We start from the raw sequence: 26,497 nt of genomic DNA, 5'->3' as shown, positions 1-26,497 counted from the left end.
GTTTACTATGTCTGCAAGTTTGTTTCTTTTGTAGGTGAGTTCATTAGTGTCCTGTTTTTTCTTTTTTCTTTTTAAGATTTCACATACGAGTGATATCATATGGGTTTCTTTCTTTCTTTCTTTCTTTCTTTCTTTCTTTCTTTCTTTCTTTCTTTCTTTCTTTCTCTTTCTGGCTTACTAGAAACGACCTTTTGACAAGTTTCTGATAAATTTCATATTATAACACTGAACTGGGTAAGAAATTTTAAAAGTCTGATGGAAACTCTGATTTCATGAAAGTGTTAACAAAAAAGGATTAGTAACATGGATTGAGTAAACTGATGAACATGGTTATAATTTTTGGTTTTGTCTGAAATATTACTGAAATTTAATCTGTGTTCTCCAGATATAAAGAAATCCTTCTCAAGCTAATTAACTTATAGTAGTCTGGTAAACCATACCTTTGAAAGCAGAATTGAAACATGCTCCAGAGGCTCTGGTCGCTCCAGAGGCTGGAAACTCTTAGGTTTCCAGCAACTTTAGCAGGTAAATTAGGAAGGCCACCTCCTAACCAGTGCAAAAATCTCAAGGTATTTTGGGGACCTCAGAAAGGGAAGCATTCACCTAAATCTGTAAAGCAAAATCTATTACAGGTCCTTGATATGACTTACTTGGCCATGAGAGGCTTTTCAGGAATTCAGTCTGAGATTCCTTCTAAAGAATTCCAACACAGGTAACTTAAAAGAGCCTATAAAATCAGTTAATCTTTGTTTGGTTATATTTGATTTAAAATGAGAATAATTATAGAAAGAAAAAGATTATGTTTCAGTGGATATTAAATTCTAGTTTTGTTAATTGAGGTCTGTATTTACTAAGACTTACTTCCCAGACCATTCCTTGTTGTTATATTATTGCAAAGTTTAATTCAATTACTAAAGGACACTCTAGGTTGGTTTCTTTATATATATTTTTTCTTTTTTTCTTTTTCTTCTTTTTTTGGTGGGGTGAGGCAATTAGGTTTACTTATTTATTTATTTATTCTTAGAGGAAGTACTGGGGATTGAACCCAGGACCTCATGCGTGCTAAGCATGCATTCTACTACTTGAGCTATACTATATATATATATATATATATTTTAAAACACCTTTATTGTGGTATGTTTCCTGTACAGTAAACTACACACATTTCAAATGTAGAATTTGATGAATTTTGATAGATATATACACCAATGAAACCACTACCACAATTAAGATAGCTAACATTTCCAGCATTCCTCAAGAAGTGCAATTTTCAAATTCCCAGTTTATCCCTTCCCACTCCCTTTACCCCCTTATATCCATAAGTTTGTTCTCAATGTCTGTGATTCTGTTTCTTTTTTGTAGGTAAGTTCATTTGTGTCCTTTTTTTTAGATTCCACATATAAGCATATCATATGGCATTTTTCTTTCTCTTTCTGGCTAGGTTCATTTCTGAAGCTCAGGAATCTATCCTTGGATGAAGTTCAGATGTCCCATGACCTGCAACCAGGGGATTATATATACTGGAACAGACATGATTTAAAGAACTATCTCCAACCTAGATGGAAGAACCCTTTATCAGGTACTCTTAACTAGCTCATGCACAGTGAAACTGAAGGAAGTTGACTCTTGGATTAATTTCCACTTAGAAAGAGCCCCTGCACTGGACTGGTCTATAGAGAGGACTGCTGCACCTTAAAACAATGCTCAAATGGAGAAAAAGCTACCAGGCCAGGACCAGAAGAAGACATCTAGGGTAGATAGCTGACCCAAGACACAGCTTCAGACTGTATTCCAATTACTTTGATAATTGCTCACACATTTGCTTAGGAACTAAATGTATCTCACAATCTTATGTAAAGCCAAAGTTAATACAATTGTAGGTTTATGGTCAGTGTCTTCAGACTGCTCGAGTTTCAGAAGGCAGTGGACCAGGCATTTTAGTCAACACTACATTGGCAGGACATTCTGGAGTTACAGCTGCAGGGCAACTCTGGAATGCTCTAGCCTCAAGGGGGCACACTGAGGTTTGCATTTGCATAGAAAAAAATAATAGCTAGAAGGACAAACATTTGGACATGAATCAGCACCCCTGGGGCTTCTTGGATATACTTGGAGAGGAAAACTCAAAAAAGACTAGACTTTCTTCAGTCATGCATGCCACGCTAAATTGTATAATAAAAGAAAGTATGACTGGTAAGGATCATATGAGGACATGTTTTTCCAGGTCACTCTAAATACTTCTTTTTTGCCTCTGCTGGATTCTTTTCCTCCTTGAGCTCTGAATCAGTAATCTACTTTTGCTCATTTGTATTCTTTTCTTGGAGACCTCATCCCGCATCTTTAACGACTTACTGGATATTTTACACATGTTATCTTAAACTCAATTTGCCTGAAACCCACCTCAACAAAGAATGCTTACAAACCAATAAGCAAAACAAAAACAAAAACAAATGAAAAATGAACAAAGGACATAGGCAATACAGACAGTTCATGAAAAAAGACACAAATGGCTAATAAACATGAAAAGATGTTCAATCTTATTTGCAATTTAAAAACTAACATCCAAAAATGCTCTTTTGCCTGTCATATTGACAAAGGTTTCCAAAACCTAGGGTTCCCCTGTCATAATCCAGATTTAATGCTCTTTTTTAAAAAAGTGATCCCAGTGTCTCCGAACTTGTAGCCAACTTCCTTTGTCTATTGGGACTTTCCCTGCCAGGTGAATGATCCCTCCATTTATCAGTCACCTTCACAAAAGGAACAAAGGAAGTCTTCCAATATTTAGAGATGTTAAGAAATCTCAAAAGGCAGTACACTACAGCAAAGTTGATTAGGCTCAGGCAGTATGTATAGCAAATCTTCTCCAAACACTTAATATGCAAATATATTTGGAATTTTCTCCAAGAATGATATGTTGCTTACTTTCCAAAGTTGTAGTCCCAGGGATCCTATTCCAGGGGGGGAGGGTGGGGAAATGATTCATAGCACCAGTATTCTGAGGAACACATTTTGGGAAATGCTGGATTAAATAATGATAGGTAATATTATTAACTCAGGAAAGTAATACTGTTTGTCTTGTGCTGGCACCAATCTAAGCATTTTAACAGTTCTGTGGTAGGTTCTATTTTTATAGATAGACTGAGACACAAGAGAAGTTAAGCAAGTTGTCCAAGGTTAAACAACTAGAGAGTGACATACTTGACTGCATCAGGGCAAAATCTTGTGTGTAACCTCTGTACTATGTAATCTGTGTAGTCTCCTTAGACTCTGAATCCTACGGCTCTTCCATAACCTTGGTGTTCTATATTCTGCAATATGTGAAAGGACTATAGCAACATCAGGTAAGAAGTATGCCCTTCCTTATTTCTTTGCCTTGTTACAAAATAGCACTCAGTCTCATCACCTACATTTCTGCCTTTGCATCATGGATCCTTACTGTGTCCCTTAGAATTAGAAGACAGGTTTCCACTTCCTTTCAATTAAAGAATGTTTAAATATACTCTTATTTTTCAGTGTCCTAGGTCATTTAATAAAGTAAACAAAATTTTCTTCATTTCTCATTTCATTAGGAATAAATGGTTCCTATTGCAAGGGTCCACTCTAAAACCCCAAATTACAGTTGACCTTTAAACAACACTGGTCAGGACCACTTATACATGGATTTTTTCTTTCAATAAATTCATGCAGTACTACACAATCCACTATTGGTTGAATCCCCTGATGCAGAACTTCGATATAGAGGGACAATCATGAGACTTGAGCATCCCTGGATTTTGGTAACACCAGCAGGTCCTGGAACCAACCTCTGGCAAATACTGAGGGATGACTGAATTGACTAGTTATGTTCCCTGAGAGTAGGTTCCTGTCCCATGGCAGGAAAAATTCAGAGATGAGACATGGAGTTCAAGAAAGTAAAGTGATTTATTAAGTGATAGTATGCTCTCAAGGGGAGAGTGAGCAGACTCAAGTGAGTAGCTGTGCTGATTTTCTTTGGCAAGCTGGTTTTACAGTGTGAAAAAATGAATAGACATAATATTCATTGGGGAGGGAAGTGTTTGGGGTCATATTTCCTGATTTTCATGCCAGCTCCACCTTCCTGAGGGGAGGAGGGATTTTTGTCCTTATTTAGTCTTGATCTGAAGTGTCATGGTGTTGGTGCATGATGCGTATTATCTGCAAGGCTAATTTTCTTGTAATAAGGGCATAATAAGCAAAAGGTTTGAATGTCAGAGATTTCTGCCCTTTCCTCCCTTTCTTTGTCTGCCTCCAGGATATTTGTCAACCCAAAATGTGTTATTTCTTATCAGTCTGGAGGTTCCTGCTTTTCTTGGTCTGCCCAAAGACCCCCTCTTCATTGTTCACAAAATGTATGGTTTCCTGCCATTTGGCCAGTGCCCCTTTTCTCTGCTCATTATCTAGCTATCTGCTCAAGCAGTTAAAATAGAATATCTGAGAAACTTTAGATTAAAAAAAAAAAGGTAAAAAGCACACAGAGGCAGAAACGTCTTATTCTTTCATAAATATGAAGACTTGGATGCCACTTGCTCTTTCATTTGAGTTATACTATATTATTTTGCTCTTATCCAGAGAAAGCATAATGCACCAAGAGTATAAATTACTTTACTTAAAATATGTCTCTATATATTCCTATATAGATCTAGGTAGAAAATTAAAGGGATATGTTGTTTTCAGAATGTAAAATAATATTTAATTTTAAATAATCTTACCATACACTAGAAAAAATAGGTTATTATAGCTTTAAAAAAAAAAAAAAAGATGCTGAGTTTTGTGACTGAGTTTCGCGTTCCTGTAGAACACCTGGGGAAGCCTAACTGAAAATTTCTGGAGCTGACACCTGATCTCAGTTTCAAACATTAAAGGATAAACCAGCCTAAGCAGGCAGGCATCCCACATTAAGGAGACACTAATAGGGACTGTGTGTTCTTGCTTGATGAAGCCCAAGCAAATAAATCTTTTACTCCATGTAATAAACCTTTCACTTGTAGTATGTGAGTCTTTCTGTCTTTAATAAATATTTATTGAGAGCCTACAATATGCCAGTCTCCGATAGAGCGGTGAAGAAATTACCAACCCTGCTCCTATGGCGCTTACACTTGTGGGAGACACTTTAATGTGTTCTACCACCCAATTACCCAAAAAAAGATATTCTCGCCACGTAATCGAAGTTTGTAAAATCTGTCTTCAGCAGAGGAAAGGGCACGCGCGACCTTGGATCAGCTCCAAATCCAAACAGCCTGCACTGGGAGGGTGTACGACACCCAACAGGGCAGCAGCGCCCTAGCCGGGCAGAGCTCGGAACCCGGAGGCGCGCGGCCGACGCTGAGCCCCGCCCCCTGCTCGCTTCATAGCGCCCCCGCCCCCTTGAGCGAAGTGCTCAGGCTCCTCCTCCAGGCCTCGGGTCTGCGGGAGACGCCGCCGAGCGCTGGACGTCGCCTGCCCGCGAGCCTCTGAGGGGCCGCTGGGCCTCGTCCTTCTGCAGTGGCCGCGCCGCCTCCGCCCGCCCGTTTCGGAGTGTGGCGCTGCAGTCGCAGTCCCGGCCTCGGCGTTTGCTAAACAGAAGCCCCAGCGTGCCGGGAGCCTGCAACCCCTCGCCCGGCCCGGCGAGCCCAGGGCGTGAGCCGCGCTGACGGAGGATGGCAGCCTCCGGGGTGGAGAAGAGCAGCAAGAAGAAGACCGAGAAGAAACTTGCTGCTCGAGAAGAAGCTAAATTGCTGGCGGGTTTCATGGGCGTCATGAATAACATGCGGAAACAGGTACTGCCTCTTCGGGAGTGACTGCCGGCTGGGGGAGGGGGTGGGGAGGTCCGGGACGCGGGGCCGAAACCCGCGCCCTGTGGATCGCGACCCCCTTCCTCCTCTGTCCTCGCCCATCTTTCCATTTTCACACGCCGGCGAAGCCGCTGGTCGCAGAGGGTCGCGTTAAACAGTTCTGGAGCAAAAGTGCCTCGTCGCCCGCCGAGGCTGTGGCTCCCAAGTCAGACTCCTGGGGGACTCCTCGGGCTGGCATTCGCCGTCGGGGATCGGTTGTGTAACAGCTGTGCCCTAGTTATCTCTTTGTGAGAGGAGGATCCCTCCATTGGCCAGTCGTTTTAAGGTGTCATGAGATCTTGTGCGAAGAAGCCCATTGGCACAGCCCAAACCGAAGCCCCCGAGGAAGGGAGAAGCATTGCTGGCCTGAAATGAGCTACGCTTAAATAAGGATCCTCGCGCCCCTTCTGTGTTACCCGGTTGGAGCTGGTGGAAGACAAATCCTCCAGTACGTGTTAATTTAGAGCAGAAACAGTCATGGCTAAATACCGTGCCGTCTTTTAAGGGCATTGTGCGCCTCTGTTACTAAGAGGAGTTCTTTGTTCTGTCTTTGATGAGTGGCGCGTTAGTGAGAGACTTCAGCACGTCGGCGAAAGGTGGGTTATGAAAAGAATGGATTTTCAGCGTCAGATAATGTAGACCAGAGAGGTATTTTTTGTTTTTAAATTTCATAACATCTTATACCAATAAGCATAGGAGAGTCACTTGGGTTTTTTGTTTATTTTTTGATTCTGTAAGCTTTATTTCTGAACATCCAAGGAGATTTGTGGGAATGTTTCAGTTTTGTGACTGAGGTTCTGTTTTTTCCAGACAAAAGCAGGATGTTAGGATAAGTAACTGCAAAATCTAGTTTGCTCGTCTAGTGGTTCTGATAGAAATATGGACAACGGCAGAGGAATTTAAGATTTTTATGAAGATACTAACTTCTGCTTTCTTTAAGCAAACTGACTGCTGGGATCTTTGTTCTCCATCTCCTGACATTGTGCCTGAATGCAGCAGATATTTCTGGGAGTGCCTATAGATCTTTCCCAGCCTTTGTGCTGAAGTAGTTGTGAATGCCTGAATTCAGTATTTTATGTAACTTATTTTCATGTATTTATTTTCATAGATACATTCATGTTCCTTTCATGTGAACTTTTTTTATATTTACAACACCACTGACTTAAAATTACTAGTGTATTTAACTAGTGTCTGCCTCTAAAAGGAAACTGAGCACAGTTCACCAGTGCCCAAATTTGTTTCCAACAACCCTCCCACTCCCCCAGATATGTGTTTACATCTGCAGACTATAGCACTGCAAACCATTGCCTCATTCCTTATGTCGATAGGTGCAATTAGGTTGCAGCATCAAATGTATACTACAGGAGGAGGGGATTGTCTAAGACTGTGTGTTTAGCTTTTTTGGGTTTAAAAATTGATTCATACCCATTTCTTAGACTTAGCTTTAAACAATATTAGCATCTATTTATTTATTGTTAAAATAGAAACACAGTTACTGAAATATCAGGATTCTGTTACTGAGTACGAAGGGGAAAATGGATGCTGGGTGAGCCATCAGGGATCTCAGCCACAGTGGTTAACTGAACTTAATCTGCCAGATTCTCCTTTTGTCAATGGCTTTGCTTGTTATTGAGACAGTTCTTCAGTAGCTCTTTACCCAACTTAATGGAATCCTGCATCCTATGTAAGATGCGCAGTTTCACTTTGCAGTTGATTCACATTATACTTGTTTTGTTCTGTGTAACATCGTGACACAGGAGAGACTCACCAAGGACTGACAAGGACAGTTGATGGGTAATGGCAGAAATAGAAGCTGGTTTGAGCCAGAGGAGGACAGTTTGAAGACCAATTTTAAAAGTGTTCTTGTGCCATGGTGAATTTTTGTGTTATTATAATTTTTGTGCTTCCCCTTATTACCTCATTGGTTTGGGGATCAGGATAATGAGAACCTGGATGACAAGAGCTCCTCTATATGCACCCAGAAACATTCCTACAAGAATTTAAGAGCACTGTGAAATTAGAATTCCTGAATCCCAATTCCTACTCTGCCATTAATTAGTTCTGTAATCTTAGAAAATATGATTTAGGTCATTTCATCCCTCTGGAGCATTGAAGTCAATCCTATACTTAGTGGTGAAAGGGATTTCTGCAGAGCCAGCAGCCTCAGCTTCCTGAGGAAGAGCCTTTTGCTCCATCATCCTTTCAGTCATTTCTAGCCTTTTGTTTTTAAGTAAACTTTCCAATGAAGTATAGGACTCATGTAAAAGGATACAAATTGTAAGAGGGTAGCTAAATGAATTATTATAAAATGAACACACCATCACCGAGGAAAGTAAAACTAATACGCCAGAAGACCTTACCTTACGCCCTTCTCAGTAACTGCACTCAAAGGTAACCACTATTCTAACTTCTCTCACCATAGATTAGTTTTTCCTGTTTTTGAACTTATATATACTTGGAATCATACAGTATATACTCTTGTGTCTTGGTTTCTTAAAGCCAGCATTTTGTTTGTGAGATTTATCTATATTGTGTATCACTTTAATCCATCCTCATTGTATGTAGTATCCCATTATATGAATACACCACAATTTATCCATTCTGTCATTATGGTCATTTGGGTTATTTGAGACTATTAAAAATAGTAGTAATTTGAACATTTTTGTACATGCCTTTTTTTTTAATTTTTAATTTTTTGGGTTGGGGGGTGAAAGTAATTAGGTTTACTTGTTTATTTTTTAGAGGAGGTACTGGGGATTGAACCTAGGACCTCATGCATGCTAAGTATGCACTCTACCACTTGAGCTATTCCCTCCACCCCCTGTACATACCTATTGATGTGCACATGGATGCATTTCTATTGGGAAATACCCGAGAGTGGAGTTGTTGTGTCATAGGTTAGTCTACATTCAGCTTTAGTAGATAGTGTTGTACAATTTCTGAAGTTGTGCCTGTTTATACTTCCACCAGCTCTGTATGAGAAAGGCGTTTGCTCTACATCCTTGCCAACACTTGATATTGTCAATCTTTGCAATGTTAGCCATCCAAATGGGTGCATAGTGGCATCTTATTTAATTAGGGTCAGCACCTTTTGATTCATTTTAGAATAATGTTATTACCTGTTAACACTAGAATGGGGCTCTACAAAGCAGGGCAGGGTCATAGTGACTACTGCATGTATCCAATGCTGTTGCTATTGTGTTAATGAAATCCAGAAGACCCTTAACAATTGAGAGATTTTGAGACCTTCCTGAGTACCATTATAATTTACAGTTTCCTCAGGTTAAATGAATTAAAGCATAACTGGGAATTATGCAGGAGAACCACAAACCTGCTTTGAGGATTGGATGCTAGGTAGTCACCTGGGCTCACTCACTAACTAAAATGACTCAGCTTCTGTATGCTCACTCACCTCTCCAACACTGTAAATTACTACGTGATTAATCTTTAGGATCTCTTGTGAATAAACCTTCTGCATTAAATCCTTAATAGTAGAAACACTTCTTGAGCACTTGTTCTCTACCAGCCATTCAGCAAAGTGTTTTACATGCTTTGTCTCATCTAATTTTCATAACAACTCCCATTGACAACTCCTATTAGTCAGACCTTCCTATTCTTAACTGTCTTCTGTCTTTTTTTTTTTTCTTTGTCTGTCCAGCTTAGGAGATATCATCTCTCTCTTCATTCTCTTTACAATGTCCCGAGTTTTCTTGGCCCTCTGTCCTTTTTTCACATCTGTTGGACAGAAAGCATTGATGATATTCACCTTCATTGTGCAAGGCTTCCAAGCACAGCTGGAGAATATCTCATTACTGGGCAGTCCTCTGCCAGGTGAGTCCTTACTTCAACTGGGCTGGCAGTACTACTGGTGAGCAATCCTACTTTCCATTTATTTTACTATTTTTCTCTAACCTGAGTCCTTTCTCTGTATTGTCACTTTCAGTAGATCTTTCCTTTTTTGATATCACAAACAAATAAAAGTCATTAGTTTGAAACTATCTAACTTTTAACTTTCCACTGCCAAATCTATAAAACTATTTTGGCACTTTCTTTTTCCCCTTTTTATTCTACTACAATGGAGAAGCTGCCTTTTTTCCTTGTAAAGCTAGTACTTTCACCTGGGCTTTGACTCTCCCTCAGTACTAGCCTGGTCAGAAAAGTTACAAAGTTGGTTATTCTGTCTTTTTTGAGCATCTTTAACTTCTTCGTTCTCTGCTGGATTCTAGCCATCAGCATTTAAGCATGTTTTAACCTCTCCAGCTTTTAAACCAACCAACAAACCAATCCAATCATTCCTAGTCTCAATATTCACCTGTAAATAATACCTCTCTCCCCCTTGTTAAAACCAAAAAGTGGGTAGATTCATTGCCCCTTTTTGCTCACTGTTTATTTATTTCAGTTTGGTTTTCTAATTCTTCCATTCAGATGAATACTTGTTGAGAACCCACTGTATGCTGCTAGGCATTTTGCTGCATTCTGGAGTTGGCAATATGAGCAAAATCCAACAGTCCTTGTCCTCATGCAGTTTATAGTCTAGTAGGAGAATGAGATTTTAGTCAAGCAGTCACATACAAAAATGTAAAATTGTGACAGTGGTATTATTGAGAAGAACATGATACAAAGAGCGCTACAGATGGATGACCTGACCATCAGGAAGATTTCCCTAAGGGAGTGGTAATTGAACTGACAGCTGAAATAAGAGTAGGTGTTTAAACTAGGCACCTTAAGAAAGAGCCTCTTAGGCAGAAGGAACAACATAGGCAGAGGCCCTGAGTTGGAGACCTACTTACCATAGAATGGCAGGTATAAGAGATTGGTAAAAGACCATGTGACTAGAGCACAGAACACAGGGAGTAGATGGTGCAAGATGAAACTGGAGAAGTAGCTAGAGATGTGCCCACGTATAGCCTTATAAATCAATTTGGTGGGGGGGTGCCTTTATTCTAAAACCCTTTCAAATATGTGTGTGTGAGAGGAAGAATAGGTATTATCTGTTTTTCTTTTGAAAAAGATGTGACTACTCTGTGGTGAGTGAGTTAGAGAGCTGTCAGAGTGGTTGCCGGCCGACCAGACAGGAAGTTGTTGCAGTAGCCCTGTGAGATGCTCCCCTGCACTGAGGTGATAGCAGCAACAGCAATATCAATGAAGAAAAGATGATATATTTGAGATTTAGGAGGTCAGATCACCAGGACTTGGTGAAGATAGTAACAATCATATGTGGTTGTGACAACTAATTAAGATAACTTAAAACAGGTCCTGCTAATGAGTAAGTTCTCAATAAATGTTGGCTATTTTTGTTGCTGTTGTAATGGTAGTAGTTGATTGGATGCTGAGGGGTTCAGTACAGGGTGTCATTTATGACCTCTGGGGCTCTAGAATGCATAACTTAGGTGGATGATGACACTATTCACTGAGAGAGGAGATACTGGAAATGGATCAAGGCTTTGAGGAAAGGATTATAATTTGTTTTACATGTGTTTAGTTTGCACTGCCCATGAGACACTGAGGTATATGATGAGTTGACAGGTCTGGAGAGTTGTGGGTTAAAAGTGTAAATTTTTGAATTATCTGCAAATAGAACTTCTTTATTGAAGCTGTGGAGAGAAAAGTCTAGGATAAAGTCTAGGTCAGGAATGAGCCTGTAAAGGAGACAAAAAAAAAAAAAAAGGAATGGCTAAAGAGTAGGAGGAAAAGGAGAGTTTTGAGAATCAGAGAAGAAATTGTTTCAGAAGGAAGACGGCAAGTTTTGAAGCCTAAGAGAAGGCAGAGTAAGATTAGAACTAAAAGAGTGCTTCTAGGAAGTAGCAACAAAGAGGAGTTGATTGACTGTAGTGAGAGTTGTCTTGATGGGGAGACAGAGATGGAAGTCAGATTAGCATGAGTGGAGTATGAGAAAATTGAGACAGCTTATTTGAGAAATTTGGCCCTGAAGAGAGTGAAGGAATCATTTGAAGGCTTTTGGTTTTGTTTGTTTAAATGGGAGGTACATGTATGTTTAAAAACTAGTGGGAAGTGTTCATTTCAGGTGGAAAGGTTGAAAATATGTGAGACAAAATGAGTAGTTGATAGATGATTCCTGAGATGAAATCCTAATTAAAGGTGATCAGTCTCATATGGGGAGAGGACAGTTCCTCTTCCAAACGAGTGGGAAGGAGGAAAGAGTTGGTAGGTGTGTGGGTGGGTGTGTTTGGAATCAAGAGAATGAAGGAGTTTCTTTACAGAGGCTTTTGTTTTCTCTGGAAAGTAGGAGATGAGACAATCTGCTAAAATAAAGGAGGATGAAGCTGGAGGTTGAAAAAAAGCAGTTTTTCTGAAGAATAGGAATGGTGTGATGGCTGGCTGTGATTTTTGAGGTTAATTATCATGAACTTACGGTGAATATTTATCCTTAACCTGGCCTTCAAAGCTGTGTCTGATCTGGTCCCAACCTCCTTCTCCAGTAAGATCTCCTACCACTTTTCTCTTAGCCATTTCACTCCAGCCATCTGTCTGCATCATGTTCTTCTACCTACCACTGTCACTCTTCCCTTCCTACTCATGCTTCAGTTCTTACTGTAAAAGCCACTTCCTCCCTGACTACCCTAGATTATGCCTAAGCCCTCTATTGCATATACTCTTACAGTACTCTATTCCATTCCTTCATGCATTTATTGACTCTGTAAAAGCAATAAACATTTTTTAGTTTAATGTGTGTCTTTGCTATTAGGCGCTAAGCCCTTTGAGGGCCAGAATTGTGTTTGGCTTATTCAGCTGTGTTGCCAACATGTACCACATAGGTGCTCAGAGATTTGTTAATAGTTGATGTCATAGGTATGGTTGATAACACCCAGAGGATGAGGGCACAATAAGACGTGGACATTGGATGAAACTCGGGGAGCATCAACATTTTAAAGAGTAGGAAGAAAAATGCATTGGAAGTTAAGGAGTGGGAGGAAGAAAGCAGGGAATAATATCACCAAAACCAAGGTATAAGTTACAAAGAAGAAGAGACAGTCAGGAGTACCAAATGGTACAGGAGGTCAAAAAAGATAAAATGTCTGATGGATTTGAAAATCGGTGGTTTTGGCAAGTAACATTTTAATGGAATGCTGGAGAAAAAAAGCAAATTGTAGAAGACAAAGTAGGGACAGAGTGGTGAGTACATGTACGTGGAGAGGTTGGTGCCGCCTGTGTGGCCCAAGGTTTCCGGGATGGGATTAATGTTCTTCTGCTAAACTTCAGTAATATGACTAGTGCATACTGTCATCATGACACCACATGTGTGTTGAATGGAAGAGTACAGAGGCACATCTTAAAGGAAGACGTGATTGTGTTAAAATTCCCTTTTGAGAAGAGAAAAGATTTGGGAGATTTAATAATCAGGGTAAAGGCCTCTAGCCTTTTTCGAGGACACTGCCTTCACTGCACATCAGCTTAGGCTACTCACAGTCTGTTTCTCTTCTAGAATTTCAAATCCTGAAGACAGGGAATCTGATAGACACAGTTTTGATTAAATGTTAATTCTTTGAATAAATTATCTGTGCTAAGCAGAGGAGGGCCATGCAGTACAAACATGATCTTGAAAGGCCCATTTTATGTATTGAGGCCATTTTCCAAGAAGGAGGAGTTGTAAGTCAGGTAGTTACTCCAATTGGCATCTACTACAAAAATTCATATCAGTGAAATAGCTGACATATATTTTGGTACCTAATAATACAGCATATAATTTAGTTACACCCTGTTGAGCTGTCAAACTGGGGTTGATTAATTAACATTTAAGAGAGACAGTCTTAAGAATATGCCATCTTATTTCAGGTTAGCTTACTGGAAAATGGTTTTGTGTCTTCTATAAAACTTGTACAACCCAATCCAAAAATGGGCAAAAGACCTAAACAAGCAATTCTCCAAGGAAGACATACAAATGATCAATAGGCACATGAAAAAATGCTCAATATCACTAATTATCAGAGAAATGCAAATCAAAACTACAGTGAGGTATCACCTCACACCAGTCAGAATGGCCATCATTCAAAAATCCATAAATGACAAATGCTGGAGAGGCTGTGGAGAAAAGGGAACACTCCTACACTGCTGGTGGGAATGCAGTTTGGTGCAGCCACTGTGGAAAACAGTATGGAGATTCCTCAAAAGACTAGGAATAGACTTAACATATGACCCAGGAATCTCGCTCCTGGGCATATATCCAGAAGGAACCCTACTTCAGGATGACACCTGCACCCCAATGTTCATAGCAGCACTATTTACAATAGCCAAGACATGGAAACAGCCCAAATGTCCATCAACAGATGACTGGATAAAGAGGTGGTATATTTATACAATGGAATACTGCTCAGCCATAAAAACTGACAACATAACGCCATTTGCAGTAACATGGATGCTCCTGGAGAATGTCATTCTAAGTGAAGTAAGCCAGAAAAAGAAAGAAAAATACCATATGAGATCGCTCATATGTGGAATCTAAAAACAAACAAAGCATAAATACAAAACAGAAACAGACTCATAGACAGAATACAAACTTGTGGTTGCCAAGGGGGCAGAGGGTGGGAAGGGATAGACAGGATTTCAAAATTGTAGAATAGATAAACAAGATTATACTGTATAGCACAGGGAAATATACACAAGGTCTTATGGTAGCTCACAGAGAAAACATGTGACAATGAATATATATACATGTTCATGTATAACTGAAAAATTGTGCTGAACACTGGAATTTGACACAACATTGTAAAATGATTATAAATCAATAAAAAATGTTAAAAAAAAACTTTTTAGTAATGTCTTTAGTCGCTCATCGCTTTAGTAAGTAGCGTGCTTTAGAGGAAATAACATGAACTTTGGAATCAAACAGATCTGGGGTTGAATTCTGCTCTGTCTACTAATTGTGTAAGTTTGTATTGTTTGTGTTTTTATTATTTATTTATTATTATTGTGTAATATTGTTTATATTGTTATTATCACAGTGAATCTGTTGGAATTCTTGGTTACCAGCAACAGAAACCTATTCTGTCTTAAGTAAAAATAATTTATTGCAAGGATTTTGGGAGCTTTTATAGCATCTACCACTGGCCAGAAAATGAGCAGGCATGGAAAACAAGCAGGAACCAGGGATTCTTTGGTAACCAGGCTACGGAAACCCTGCAGTCAAGGCTACAGTGCAGGAGCAGTCTTGACATTTACTGGTGCTGCCATAAAAATGTGTATCTCATCTCCACATCCACCCAGCCCGCCAGTCTTTTTGTCTTTAACTCAAGTGTCAAAATTCTGAAAGTAGGTGTCTCATGGGCTGGCCTAGGATTGTTTGCCAGTTAGATCTCTGCTAAAGAGTGAATAGAAGAATTATCTGACTTTAGGCTTCCATAACAAGAGGCAGGCTCTGAGAATTGCCCTCTCATCAAGATAGTTCATAATAAGGGTTTTTTTCTAGATATGAGAGTTTGGTGTTCTAATAGGCAGAGGAAATTGGATGTTCAATACAAACATGCATGCTCTTATTCCAATTCCTATAAATATATATATTTCTCATCAGTCAAGTTTTTTCACTTACCGTATCTAACCCCAAGATCATTTGGTGTGATATCCTTTCCTTCTATAGTCATTTTACAATCCTACAGGCTGTATGTTAATAATAGATTCTTTATATAATCATGGAGGGGAAAGGATACTAGTTAAAACTTATGTAAATAGAAGAGCAAAGATGAAAATTAAAGTAGAAGCCACATTCATTGTTTATTATTATTTATTCATTGCTGAATGAATAAATATTTATGACTTCTTACTTCACTGCCTGTTCCTATTCTTTGTCTTTAGCCAAACCCTTAAGGTTCTTTATCTCATGGAGTAATGTAATCTTTTATTCCTGTGTATCTTGAGCCTTTGTTCTTGTCTGTATAGGGTTACTTTATTAACACTTACCACTAGATTTGGCAGTACAGTTTTTGGGTCTGGAATTTGATTTTATGCTACTTAAAAGCTAATTAGTTAGCCTGTTGCTGTTTAACGGATGCTGGCAGAAGACATGAAACTCTTAGGTCAGAAACTTGATTATTCACAGTACAGCATTGTGAGCGTAGCATCAGTTCCCCTTGCCCCATAAGTATTATAAGGGTGATGTAGTGGGGCCCAGATGGATGTTATACACTTAGTGGGTTTGTGTTGTAGCTAAGGAGTGAACACTGAGTATAAGGAATCTGTCATTTTTATAGAGGCCGTAGGCAAGCTTACTCTTTATCCTGGAGGGGAGACATTATCTCATCCATTATGATCACTTGCTGCCAAGAAAACTCTGAGAAACGGTGGCCTGGGTAAAAAGTGGTAGGCCATTGCATTCTTGGATATGCAGGAACTCAAGAGACCCATAGAGGACTGTCTCTCCCAACAACCAGAAGGTACCCAAGGGGATCCCCTGAGTTCCAGCCATCTTCTGCCTCATGGAGAACAGCAAAATTTTTTTCTTGATGGCACAGTCAGACACCTAGCCAAATGTAATAACTTTTGCTCTATACCCAGTGGTGGGAGGAGGCCACAATGGCCAGGTCACGGTCTTAACTTTCAGTTCTATGGAGATATTGTCAGTTGATTAAATCATTCTTCTTTTGAGCCCCCAAATATCTAAACTAGCAGAACCCACCTCCAGGGAGACTAATTGCTGAGGTCAGAAACAAAATTTTTATAAATGAATCATTAAACATATTAATGAGGGGATCCTCTTCCATGCCTTGGTTGCCAGACTAGTTCTGGCTACAGAAAAACCATTCTGTCTATAAATAAAATGAAATCAGATTATTTGAAAATGGATTCTGCTGCTTAAAGGAAAAAGTTTGAAAACGACTGATCTAAGGCTTTTCCTTGAAAAGAGATTAAATTGTCTGTCTTTCTATGTGTGGTGTTGGAAACAGCGCAAAGGGGCTAAGAGAATTAGAAGAGAGCATTTGTGACCTTCTCTTCACTCAAAGTAAAGGCATGAGGTATCTTGAACTTATCTCTCTCTTCCTAATTTTGCCAAATGACAGAGCAGTTGCTTAAAAAAATTAAGTTAGACATTGCTGTTTTATTAATGGTGAGATTACTCTGTTGAGAATCACGTATTTCTGCTTAAGGTCCTCTATCTGCTAAGCAGGACAGGTAATGTGTGTCTTACAGTGGACTCTATATGCTGGACTTGGACCCAGCCATCTTTTTTTTTTTTCCTTGCAAGACATATGAATATGCAAATTCCAGAATTTAGATGTTATTGGGGATGCAAGGGTGAGTAGAAAGGCCTACGTGGGCTTCTCAAGCAAAGCCTCATCTTCCAATCTTATTTTCCTAGAGAAGCAGTGCATATGCGGGGTTACTAAGTACTTGCCCACTTGTCAATAGGGTGTCTTATTATGTCTCACTTGACTATTGATCTCTATATAAACTCCCTGAGTTAAGAATCTCAGAGGGCTGAATGGTAAATTTCGGGCACCAAATCCCCACCCCAACTCCTAACAGAGGTTAGCTGGGCAAAGTACTGTGAGTTCGTATTCCCAGGTTTGCTTTGTCTTGGGTTTTCTGTTTTCTTACTGGCACAGGGAGTGCTTTGTTCTATCTAAAATGCTGGATGAAGCATCCTCTATCAATAACTGTTCTTTTGTGTGTCCTCTGAAGACCAGTTTAGGAGGTTATTTAAGTTTTTACTCCAGAAAGCTTTGAAATGGGTAGATATCTATTAAGTTAACTCTAGACTGGAAGTTCACTTCCATTTCTCATCTCAAATTTTTCTCAGCCAAGATGTCATTCATAGCTCTGTAGGCTGTATGCAGTGAACTGAACGACAATTTGAAGCACTCCATCTAGCAACAGAAAATCCCCCAAATTTGTCAGTTATGAACCCTCTTGTTAAATTTTCACATCTGTTATCTCCCTGTAAATTAAAAGTAAAGCAATTGAAATGCAGAAGTCTGCTGTCTCTGGTTTCTTGCTCTGCTGCATTCGCCTTAGTGTTTGGGCCGAATCAGGGCAACTTCTTCAGCAGCTGCAGTGTAGGCTGTCTTTCACTGGAATAGATGAAGTTAATTTGGTACCTCCAGAGCTAAATTTCTCCAGTTTCAAGGTAGTTGGTGTCACATGTTTTTAGTATGTTGAAGGGTCTCTAAGACTTTTAAGATTAGCACAGCATCACCCCCACTCTCACCCCACGAATCTGAAAAGATACAAGCATATCTCCTGTCTCTACAGTAAATAGTACAAATGTTGACACATTATTATGCAGTCCTAACCCACATTATTGCTTCCCACCAAAAGCAGAACAGAAACTTGGGCTTCTGGGTGAACAGGATTTTCAAAGAAAACTTTGGCTTTTGTTTTTGACAGGTTGCCAGTCTGTGTCAGCTGCCTGTAACTGATAGACTCTAAGACTAAACTTGGCTGGGAGGAATCACTTATCAAGAGGCTAATGGGGCATTGTGTTTACCCTATAGGGAAGGAATTTCATCTACGCATAATACTTCATTGGGAGAGGACACACTTTTTTCTTGAGCAAAATGTTAGAAATTTGTCAGAGAGATTTCTCTGCTCTGGGTCTCCTAGAGGTTCCCTTTTCCCCCTGTTGTTCATCTTGCATATTTAAAGCTTAATTTTCTTATTTTCTCCTTTTTTTAATACCTCAACTTTCATTTCTTTTTTGAACCTTGTGATCCTGGCTACCCAGTGCCGAAACGATTGTTTTGTCTAGTGACAGTCTTCCCTCCCTTTTGGAAGAAGCATGATCCACATATGTAATAGGCAGTTGTGCAGAGCACAGTTTGTGGCCTTGCATTCTCTACAGCTGTGATCCTCCTGGTTGTTCTGCACCTGTGTGTCCTCATTACAAGCCTATCCTGCTGTGAAATTCCTTATATATATTCATTCTGCCTTGTGAAGGATCCTTTTCTTTTTTCCCTTTCCATTTGTCTCAGCTGAATAGTGATCTTTAACAGATTCCTCTAAGGCCTGTCGTCCTTTAGTGTCCTCCTCAAAACCTTGCCTTTCTTCATTATTTGTTTTCCAGGCCTTGGTGGTGGCAGATACTTCCTGTTACCCTTTTTGTGTCAAAAATGGGCTGTGTCTTTGTGTGCCTTTGTTCCTATCAGGCAGCCCCAATTGAGTTGTTAACTTGTTTAAGTTGAATACTCTCCTATCCTGTAGAGCTCAAATTGCTTAGATCAGACGCCTCTCTTCCACTTCCTTTTCATTTTGGGCCCAGATGTTTGTTTGGCTAACGTCCTTCTACTGGTGCCTTTCAAAGACCATAGACCTTGCCATAGTGGAAGATAAGAAGTCTGTGTGTTCAGGATTGATTCAGTTACTGCCAACCCTTTTCACCCTGAGGTAATTCCAATTATGGGGAACCCAGTGTCTAACGTAGGCCTGGACTATGAGTTACTTGGCTTCCCTTAATGTGACCTAGTACTCTCCCTTAGAGTCTTATCTCCACTAACTTCCCAGATATGTCCCTCTGAGCATGTACCGTTCCTGCCTTCCCGCCAGGTCACCTTGCAGATTACTTAATAATGCACGAAATACTCTATTGCTGATCTTCCTTTTCCCTTTCAAATCTATTTGAACTTACTGTGATCACCTATTATAACTATTTCAGTCTTTGAGGGCAATCCTTTAATTATGTGTTTGATTTCTTACCTTTAGCTTTAATAGGTAGCTTCCTAGATAGAGCTTCTTTCTGAGAGAAACGTTTTAGCCTGCTTCTGAATTCTTTCTTCTCTTCCTTCATTATATCTCCTTGATCCATATCACCTTCCTTTAATAAATAACAAGAATAACACCTTTCCCCCCCTAATATCCCTTAAAGAGCAATTATATCAAAGTTTATCTCCTTTCCCTTTCAAAGTTGTTTGGCCTAACTTGTCATATGTTTCCCTTTTTCCTTTATTAATCTAAATGTCTTCCTTTGCTTTTCTTTCACTTTCCCACTTGCCTTATTGTGATATCATACATGTGTTTAAGTTCAGTGCTGTTTTTCTTGCTTTTCTGAACAAACAGGATTTCTAAAGAGGCCTTTAAATTTTTTCTCTTAGCCTTTGGGTTTATTGTGGCATTGAGACTTTTCTAGTATCTCAATCCAAGAAGGTGATTTACTCCTATATAATAAGGGCTCCATTTCCCTTTATTTTTTCAGTGATTTAAATCCACCACCCAACTATAGTTGAATCTGCAGTCTGCCCTGGGAATTTAACCCAGGGTCAACTTGAAATCACGCTGGGAGGGACTGATTGCAGAACCTTGTTGACAAGCTACATAAATCCAAAGGTTAGTCATTCCTCAGTGCTCTCCTTGGGATATAATGAAGAATAGAATTTGGGACAGCTGCTTGCATGCCTTCTACTTATACCAGCACATGTTGTTGAAAGCTAGAACCTGATACAATGCTGTGGAGCTTACAGGAACCTAGCTGCCTTTTGCAGGCTTGTCTAGCAAATACATAGAGCAAAAAAGTCATTCCACCAACACTTGCCTAAAATGCTTGTCTGTTCTGAGGTGAGTGTTTCAAACCTAAGGGCTCTTCCCAGAAAAGTCCCTAATAATTGCAAGCACTAAAGCAGCACTGTTTAGTTTCCCTATGTTTGAATTCTATGAGTGTCTATGAATACAGATTTGAGGGGCCCTCTTCCACTTCTTGTTCTAAATATTTGAGAAGTAGACAAAGGAGACAGGTTAATTAAAGGTGCTGACAAATGGGAGAACATGGCTTTAACCTGAGCATAAAATTGGCTTCCTCTTCTTTCTCCTTTTAACTAAGGACTCATCCACCCCAACTGAGGCAGAGCAGCTGAGGAATAGGAATAGTCCTGTCCTGCCATAATAGGAGCAAGCCTGTCCCAATGAATTATGTTCCACTTTGGGGCCAGACTGATAGAAGAAGACAGAGCCAGGAGGCCCAGGTCTGTGTGGTCAGTGACCTCTGCCACACTCTTGCCCATCCTAAAATCATTCTTCCCCAAGTGATGAATAGAGGAAAGAACTGAAACTTCCTTTCCAGTCCTTTCCTTACCCAGAGGAAGAGAGACTACTTTGAGAGAGAAATCTGTTTTTTCCCATAAATTGGTAACAGTTATCCCAATACCATTTTTTTCAGTTATCATCTCACCACACTTAAAATTAAATTTTTTTGAGCAGTTTTAGTTTTACAGAAAAATTGAACAGAAAGTGTAGAGTTTTCATTTACCCCCTTAACTCCCCCCATACAGTTTTCCCCCGTTATTAACATTTTCCCTAAGCGGTACATTTGTTACAATGGATGAGCCACTATTGTTACATTATTATTACCATAGTTTACACTAGGGTTCACTCTTTATGTTGTACATTCTATGGGTTTTGACAAATGTATAGAGACGTGTATCCACTGTTAGAGAGTATCATACAAAATAGTTTCACTGCCTTAAATATCATTTGTGCTCCACCTTCTTATACATATTTGAGGTAGTGTCTTTATCGTATACCATATTCCCATTAATGTAGCTTACTCACATTTCTTTGGTTTATTTCTCAACATTTATTTTGTTGCTGCTATGACTGGGATTTTCTTCTTATTTGTGTTTTGTAATGGTTTATTACATATTGTTTAGCTAATTGCTTTTTCATATTTATCTGATTTGTCTAGCTGTCTTACTGACTTTTCATATCAGTTCTGCAAGTGTTAAGTTGATTTATCTTTGTTTTCTTACTGATTTGTTTAAAAATTCCAGAACAATGTTGAATAATAGTAGTGACAAACAAGTTTGTTTCAAACTTGAATGAGAATGCCTCTCCTGTTTCACTATTAAATGTGTTTGCTGTTGGCTTCTGATAAATGACCTTCATTCAACGGACATATCACTTTCTTTATTAAAGAATCTCAGGAAATGAATTTTTAATTTTATCAAATACCCTTTTACCATATATTGAAGTTTTTCTACATGAGAAGTTTCTCTTTTAACCTGTCAATATGATGAATTACATTAATAGAATTATTGTTCTTGAACCCTCCTTGCATTCCTAGGACAATTCTACCCTGCTGGATTCAGTTTGCAAATACTTGACAGATCTATAAGTAAGTCCCTACAGGAAGAAAAAAGTGCAAAGAAAATGTGACCAAAATAGTAGCTGACAATTAAAAAAAAAAAATGAAGACAGCAAGGAAGCATAATAAATAGCACTTAAAAAGATGGCACATGTAAGATGAAACATAAGTTATCAGTAACAAATGGGAGAGATTCAACTAAACCCTACTAAAAATAATCTTAGATGGTGAGAAATTCAGACTAATTTACACAGAAATCTATGCTGCTTATAAGAGACTAAATATTGAAAAGTTGAAAATAAGTACAAAGATATAACAAATATGGGAGGACATAACAGAAATTGCAAGATTTTTTTGGTTTGTTTAATCTGGTGAACATGTTTTGTTCAAAAGGTAGTTTTTGTTTTAAGTTTCTCTTCAGTTCACCTAGGGACTGGTTACTTCTCATAGTGCCCAATTTACCTGAGTCTCTGTCTCTTCCCATTTCCTGTCTCTGGATACACCTCTTCCCTAGGGGATTGTTAGGAGAGACCTCTCCCTTTAGATCAGTCTCATTTCTTGAATAGGACCCATTAATCTATTTTAGTACAGAGAAATAAATGCGCTAATTAGATACAAAAGATTGCTCCCATTTCACCTCCTCCCACCACCCCGCCTCCACAACACTAATATCCAGCTAGAGATTAATCTTAGACTAAGACTATTGTTATTCAGAGATGTCTTTGATTTCTCTAACTTCCTTCAGTGCCTGTAAATTCACTAGACTAATATTTCCTATTGCTGAGTATGCCCTGAAAAGGTTTTTTGCTACATTTCAGTTTCGTTTTACATTTTCTGGAACATCCCATCAGCGACCATAGATCCCTCCCTGTCTCATTTGCTTGCTATACTGTCAGTATTCTTTTTCTTTCCCTCTCTCCTTTTTTCCTTCCTTCCTTCCCTCCCTCTGCCTTTCTTTTTCTCTTTCTTGTAAGCAACTTGATCAACTTATTTTGGGTAATAACCATGTAGCTGGCTTGGTTTTGCTACGTGATATTTTTTTGGTGTGGCAAAATCACCTGAGAGCCATCCCTATTCTGTACCCCCTCCCCAAATAAAAGGGAATAAAAATTTAAAGTTTCAAGACACTATTGGAATACCAGTTAGCTTTAACTATAATCTGCATGTAATTTATAAACAATATAGACTTTATAAAAAATTTTCGAATAAGCTGTAAAAGTGAAATTTTGTTCATCTCTTAGCCCACTAATTGAGGACCATTTCTTTTCTCATTCTAAGCATTACCATCTTATCTGGATTTTTATTCATGGAGTAATAGGGTAGGAAATAGCAGTGATTTATCAACTAGAAACTCCATCAGTTTCAGTAAAATGTCTAAAATTTGCAAAATGCCATATCCTCTGAGCTGCTGAGTCATTATGTAGATTTGTGAGTGATAGATTTTTTTACTCTGAAAATATTATTTGCCTCATATTCCCAGTGCTTGGGAGAGTACTTTACATAATTTTCTCTGAGCCTAACCTGTACATTATATCTTTAACTTCATTAAGAAATTGAAATTTTATTTGCTAAAAAGGACATTTCTTTTTCCTTGAAATTCATCTTTAAGGGTTCCAGTAAACCTTAAACTTTTTGAAATATTACATTTTCCCAAGATTTTAAGTATTTAATCTATATCTGCCTTCTTTCAGCAACCTAGAGTGACACATTTTGGCCTTGCTCAGAAGACACAATTTAAAAGTGGCTGCTATCCAGATCCTATCAGAAGTGCATTTTAGAGAAGTGTTATTTAAGGAAAGAGTGCTGAGTGAACATTTGGTTCATCTGCTCTGTACATTCTGAGTTATTTCTGTATCCTTAGATCTATGAAGGCAACTTTCTTGGGAAATGCCACATGTACTGTGCATTTTATCAAGGACAGTTGTTTGAAAAACCATCAAGGACATTGTCTTTATGTCATTTAATGTCCCCATAAAGTCTCACTATGAGACATCTTGGGATTTGTGTCAGAAAAGGAATTTGGCTTCCTTAAAAGATTAGTAGACCATTTCTTTTCTGATTATAAAGGTCTTTTTTTTTCCCCTTGACTATTGGGAAGCTCAGTGCCAAAATTTGATACAGCAAACTCATGACAGCAACTCTGTAAGTCCTTCCTAAATAAGTCTTTATTATAAACAAATTCTATGCTGGGGAAAGACTGGATTTAAATAGAAAATAGAGACAAAATGGCAAGCACCTGTTTTATATATTTGTTAAGCCAGGCCCAATGAGCCTCTTTTAATTTTATTTATTTCTCTCTTGATTAGAAGACATTGTGTGATGTGATCCTTATGGTCCAGGAAAGAAAAATACCTGCTCATCGTGTTGTCCTTGCTGCAGCCAGTCATTTTTTTAACCTAATGTTCACAAGTAAGTATCTTAAGATAAATCGTATTTTTTCTGAGAATTAGGTGAGGTCTGATTGAAAATATGCCATCTTTCCTAGTTTTAAAAGCACTCAAGGCTACAGTGAAGAGGTTGAAAAGTGATCATGGTGATTGATAATTAATCAAAGGAAAACTGTTCTTTTGTTAGTTCTAGAGACCAGACGTCTTTATCAGTGGAGGTATAGCCTCCACTTGAATACCCATGGTTTTCCCCTTAACCTCGAGTGGAAAGGCAAAGGAGAAGATAAACCTTACGGCATTTTATCTAGCAAGTTAAACTAAATAAAAATGAAAAATGAAATATAACATATACTAGAAAGAACCCTAGATTTGAAGTTGAGAACTGGGTCCAAGTCCTGGTTCCTCTACTTAATACCGTATATGAGCTTGGTCGGGTTATACAGCGTACATATCCCAGGTGATCTCTTTAGTGCTCCGGCTGCCTACCAGGGTCTAGGGGAAGGATGAGAGAGAGCTTTGCTAGCTAAAGCTGACTATGTATATAATGGTCATTGTTCTTGTACGTTTGTTCCAGCTACACCAGAGGCATTTTGCTCATAGCAACTTAATATTACTAAATTACTTTAGGAGTTGGGGAAATACTAAATCTAGTTTTGTGTCTCTGTTCACTTGGACTTTTTTTTTTTTTAAGAAGTCCACTAATTCACTAGTTTATTAGATTATTTTGATTTTAGGCACATCTTAATTATGGAGAATTAATTTGCATTTGTTATAGGAATGCTGGGCTTTCTGGGGTATTTTCTTTCAGAGAGGCCTCTGTCCTGTTTTATTTCTCCAACATTTAACACAGCCTAGGAAGATCTGGTTCCTCAGTTAAACTCATGCCATTTATCTTACTTCTCTTCCTATCAGCCAACATGCTTGAATCAAAGTCCTTTGAAGTAGAACTCAAAGATGCTGAACCTGACATTATTGAACAACTTGTAGAATTCGCTTATACTGCCAGGTGAGTTAAGGAGGATCATTTCTGTTGTGGAGCAGTAAGATTGAGATCTGCCGTGGCAAAGCGTTGGTGTGCTTACATAACAAATCGGTGTGCTCCAGATTCTTCAGAATGAGAAACTGCAAGGGTGGTGGCGGGTGAGGGTGGGGTGGGGTTTCTATGCCATATTAATTCAAGGACTGAAGAGTTTAATTTTTTGTTTAATTTCAGGGGCTAGTAGGGTGCATCCTACCGTAGCATTATTTAAATAATTAAAAACATTGTAGGAAATTAATATTCACTTTAACTTATTTACAGAATTTCTGTGAATAGCAACAATGTTCAGTCTTTGTTAGATGCAGCAAACCAGTACCAGATTGAACCTGTGAAGAAAATGTGTGTGGATTTTTTGAAAGAACAAGTTGATGCTTCAAATTGCCTTGGTAAGAAATCAGATTGCTATTTAACAAAACAAAACAAAACAAAAAACCTTTAATGCATGTTTTAATAAAGAAAAAAAAAAGCACGGTTATAAGTACCCTCATTTAATCTTTTTGTGTGTGTGATTGAAAAATTTTAATGATACTTTTTTTACTTTTTAATCTTATTTTTTATTGAAGTGTAGTTGATTTACAATGTTAGTTTCAGGTGTACAGCAAAGTGATTCAGTTATATATATATACATACATTTGTAGACTTATTTTCAGATTCTTTTCCATTATAGCTTATTACAGGTAGTTTAATATAGTACCCTGTGCTGTACAGTAAGTCCTTGTTGTTTACCTATTTTATATATAATAGTGTGTATCTGTTAATCCCAAACTGCTAATTTATCCTGCACCCCCCCCTTCCCCCTTTGGTAACCATAGTTTGCTTTCTGTGTCTGTGAGTCTTTTTCTGGTTTGTAAATAAAGTTTTAATTTTTTTTTAGATTCCACATGTAAGTGATAGCATATAATATTTGTCTTTCTCTGTCTGACTTACTTCACTTAGTATGATAATCTCTAGGTCCATTCATGTTGCTACAAATGGCATTATTTCATTCTTTTTATGGCTGAGTAATATTCCATTGTATATATGTACCGTATCATTTTTAAAAATTCTTGTATTTAATTGAAGTTTAGTCAATTTACAATGACTACATCTTCTTTATCCATTTATTTGTTGGTGGACACTTATTGCTTCCATGTCTTGGCTATTATAAATAGTGCTGCTATGAACATTGGGGTACATCTGTCTTATCAAATTATAGTTTTCTCCAGATATATGCCTAGGAGTGGGA

The 26,497-nt window shown here is 38.5% G+C and overlaps 1 protein-coding gene across 3 annotated transcripts in view; it reads left to right on the top strand.

The window, feature by feature from the left end:
- Window positions 1-5,414: 5,414 nt before the first annotated feature.
- The window catches only part of KLHL7 (kelch like family member 7), a 57,897-nt gene continuing 36,814 nt past the window's right edge, over window positions 5,415-26,497 (top strand). Inside the window, exons 1-5 of one of the 3 annotated variants that reach the window (XM_031455042.2) lie at window positions 5,638-5,774; window positions 19,966-20,096; window positions 24,153-24,255; window positions 25,146-25,239; window positions 25,534-25,658. In XM_031455042.2, coding sequence (XP_031310902.1) covers window positions 24,177-24,255; window positions 25,146-25,239; window positions 25,534-25,658 — 298 coding nt within the window. In that variant the 5' untranslated portion in view covers window positions 5,638-5,774; window positions 19,966-20,096; window positions 24,153-24,176. Of the gene's footprint in view, window positions 5,775-8,210; window positions 8,220-19,965; window positions 20,097-24,152; window positions 24,256-25,145; window positions 25,240-25,533; window positions 25,659-26,497 lie in introns of those variants that run through there. The other 2 variants (XM_010987180.3, XM_064487509.1) reach the window with 2 other exon arrangements.

Source organism: Camelus dromedarius, chromosome 7, assembly GCF_036321535.1.
Source record: "Camelus dromedarius isolate mCamDro1 chromosome 7, mCamDro1.pat, whole genome shotgun sequence".
Lineage (NCBI taxonomy): Eukaryota > Metazoa > Chordata > Mammalia > Artiodactyla > Camelidae > Camelus > Camelus dromedarius.
This window is presented reverse-complemented; position numbering and strand designations above follow the sequence as displayed.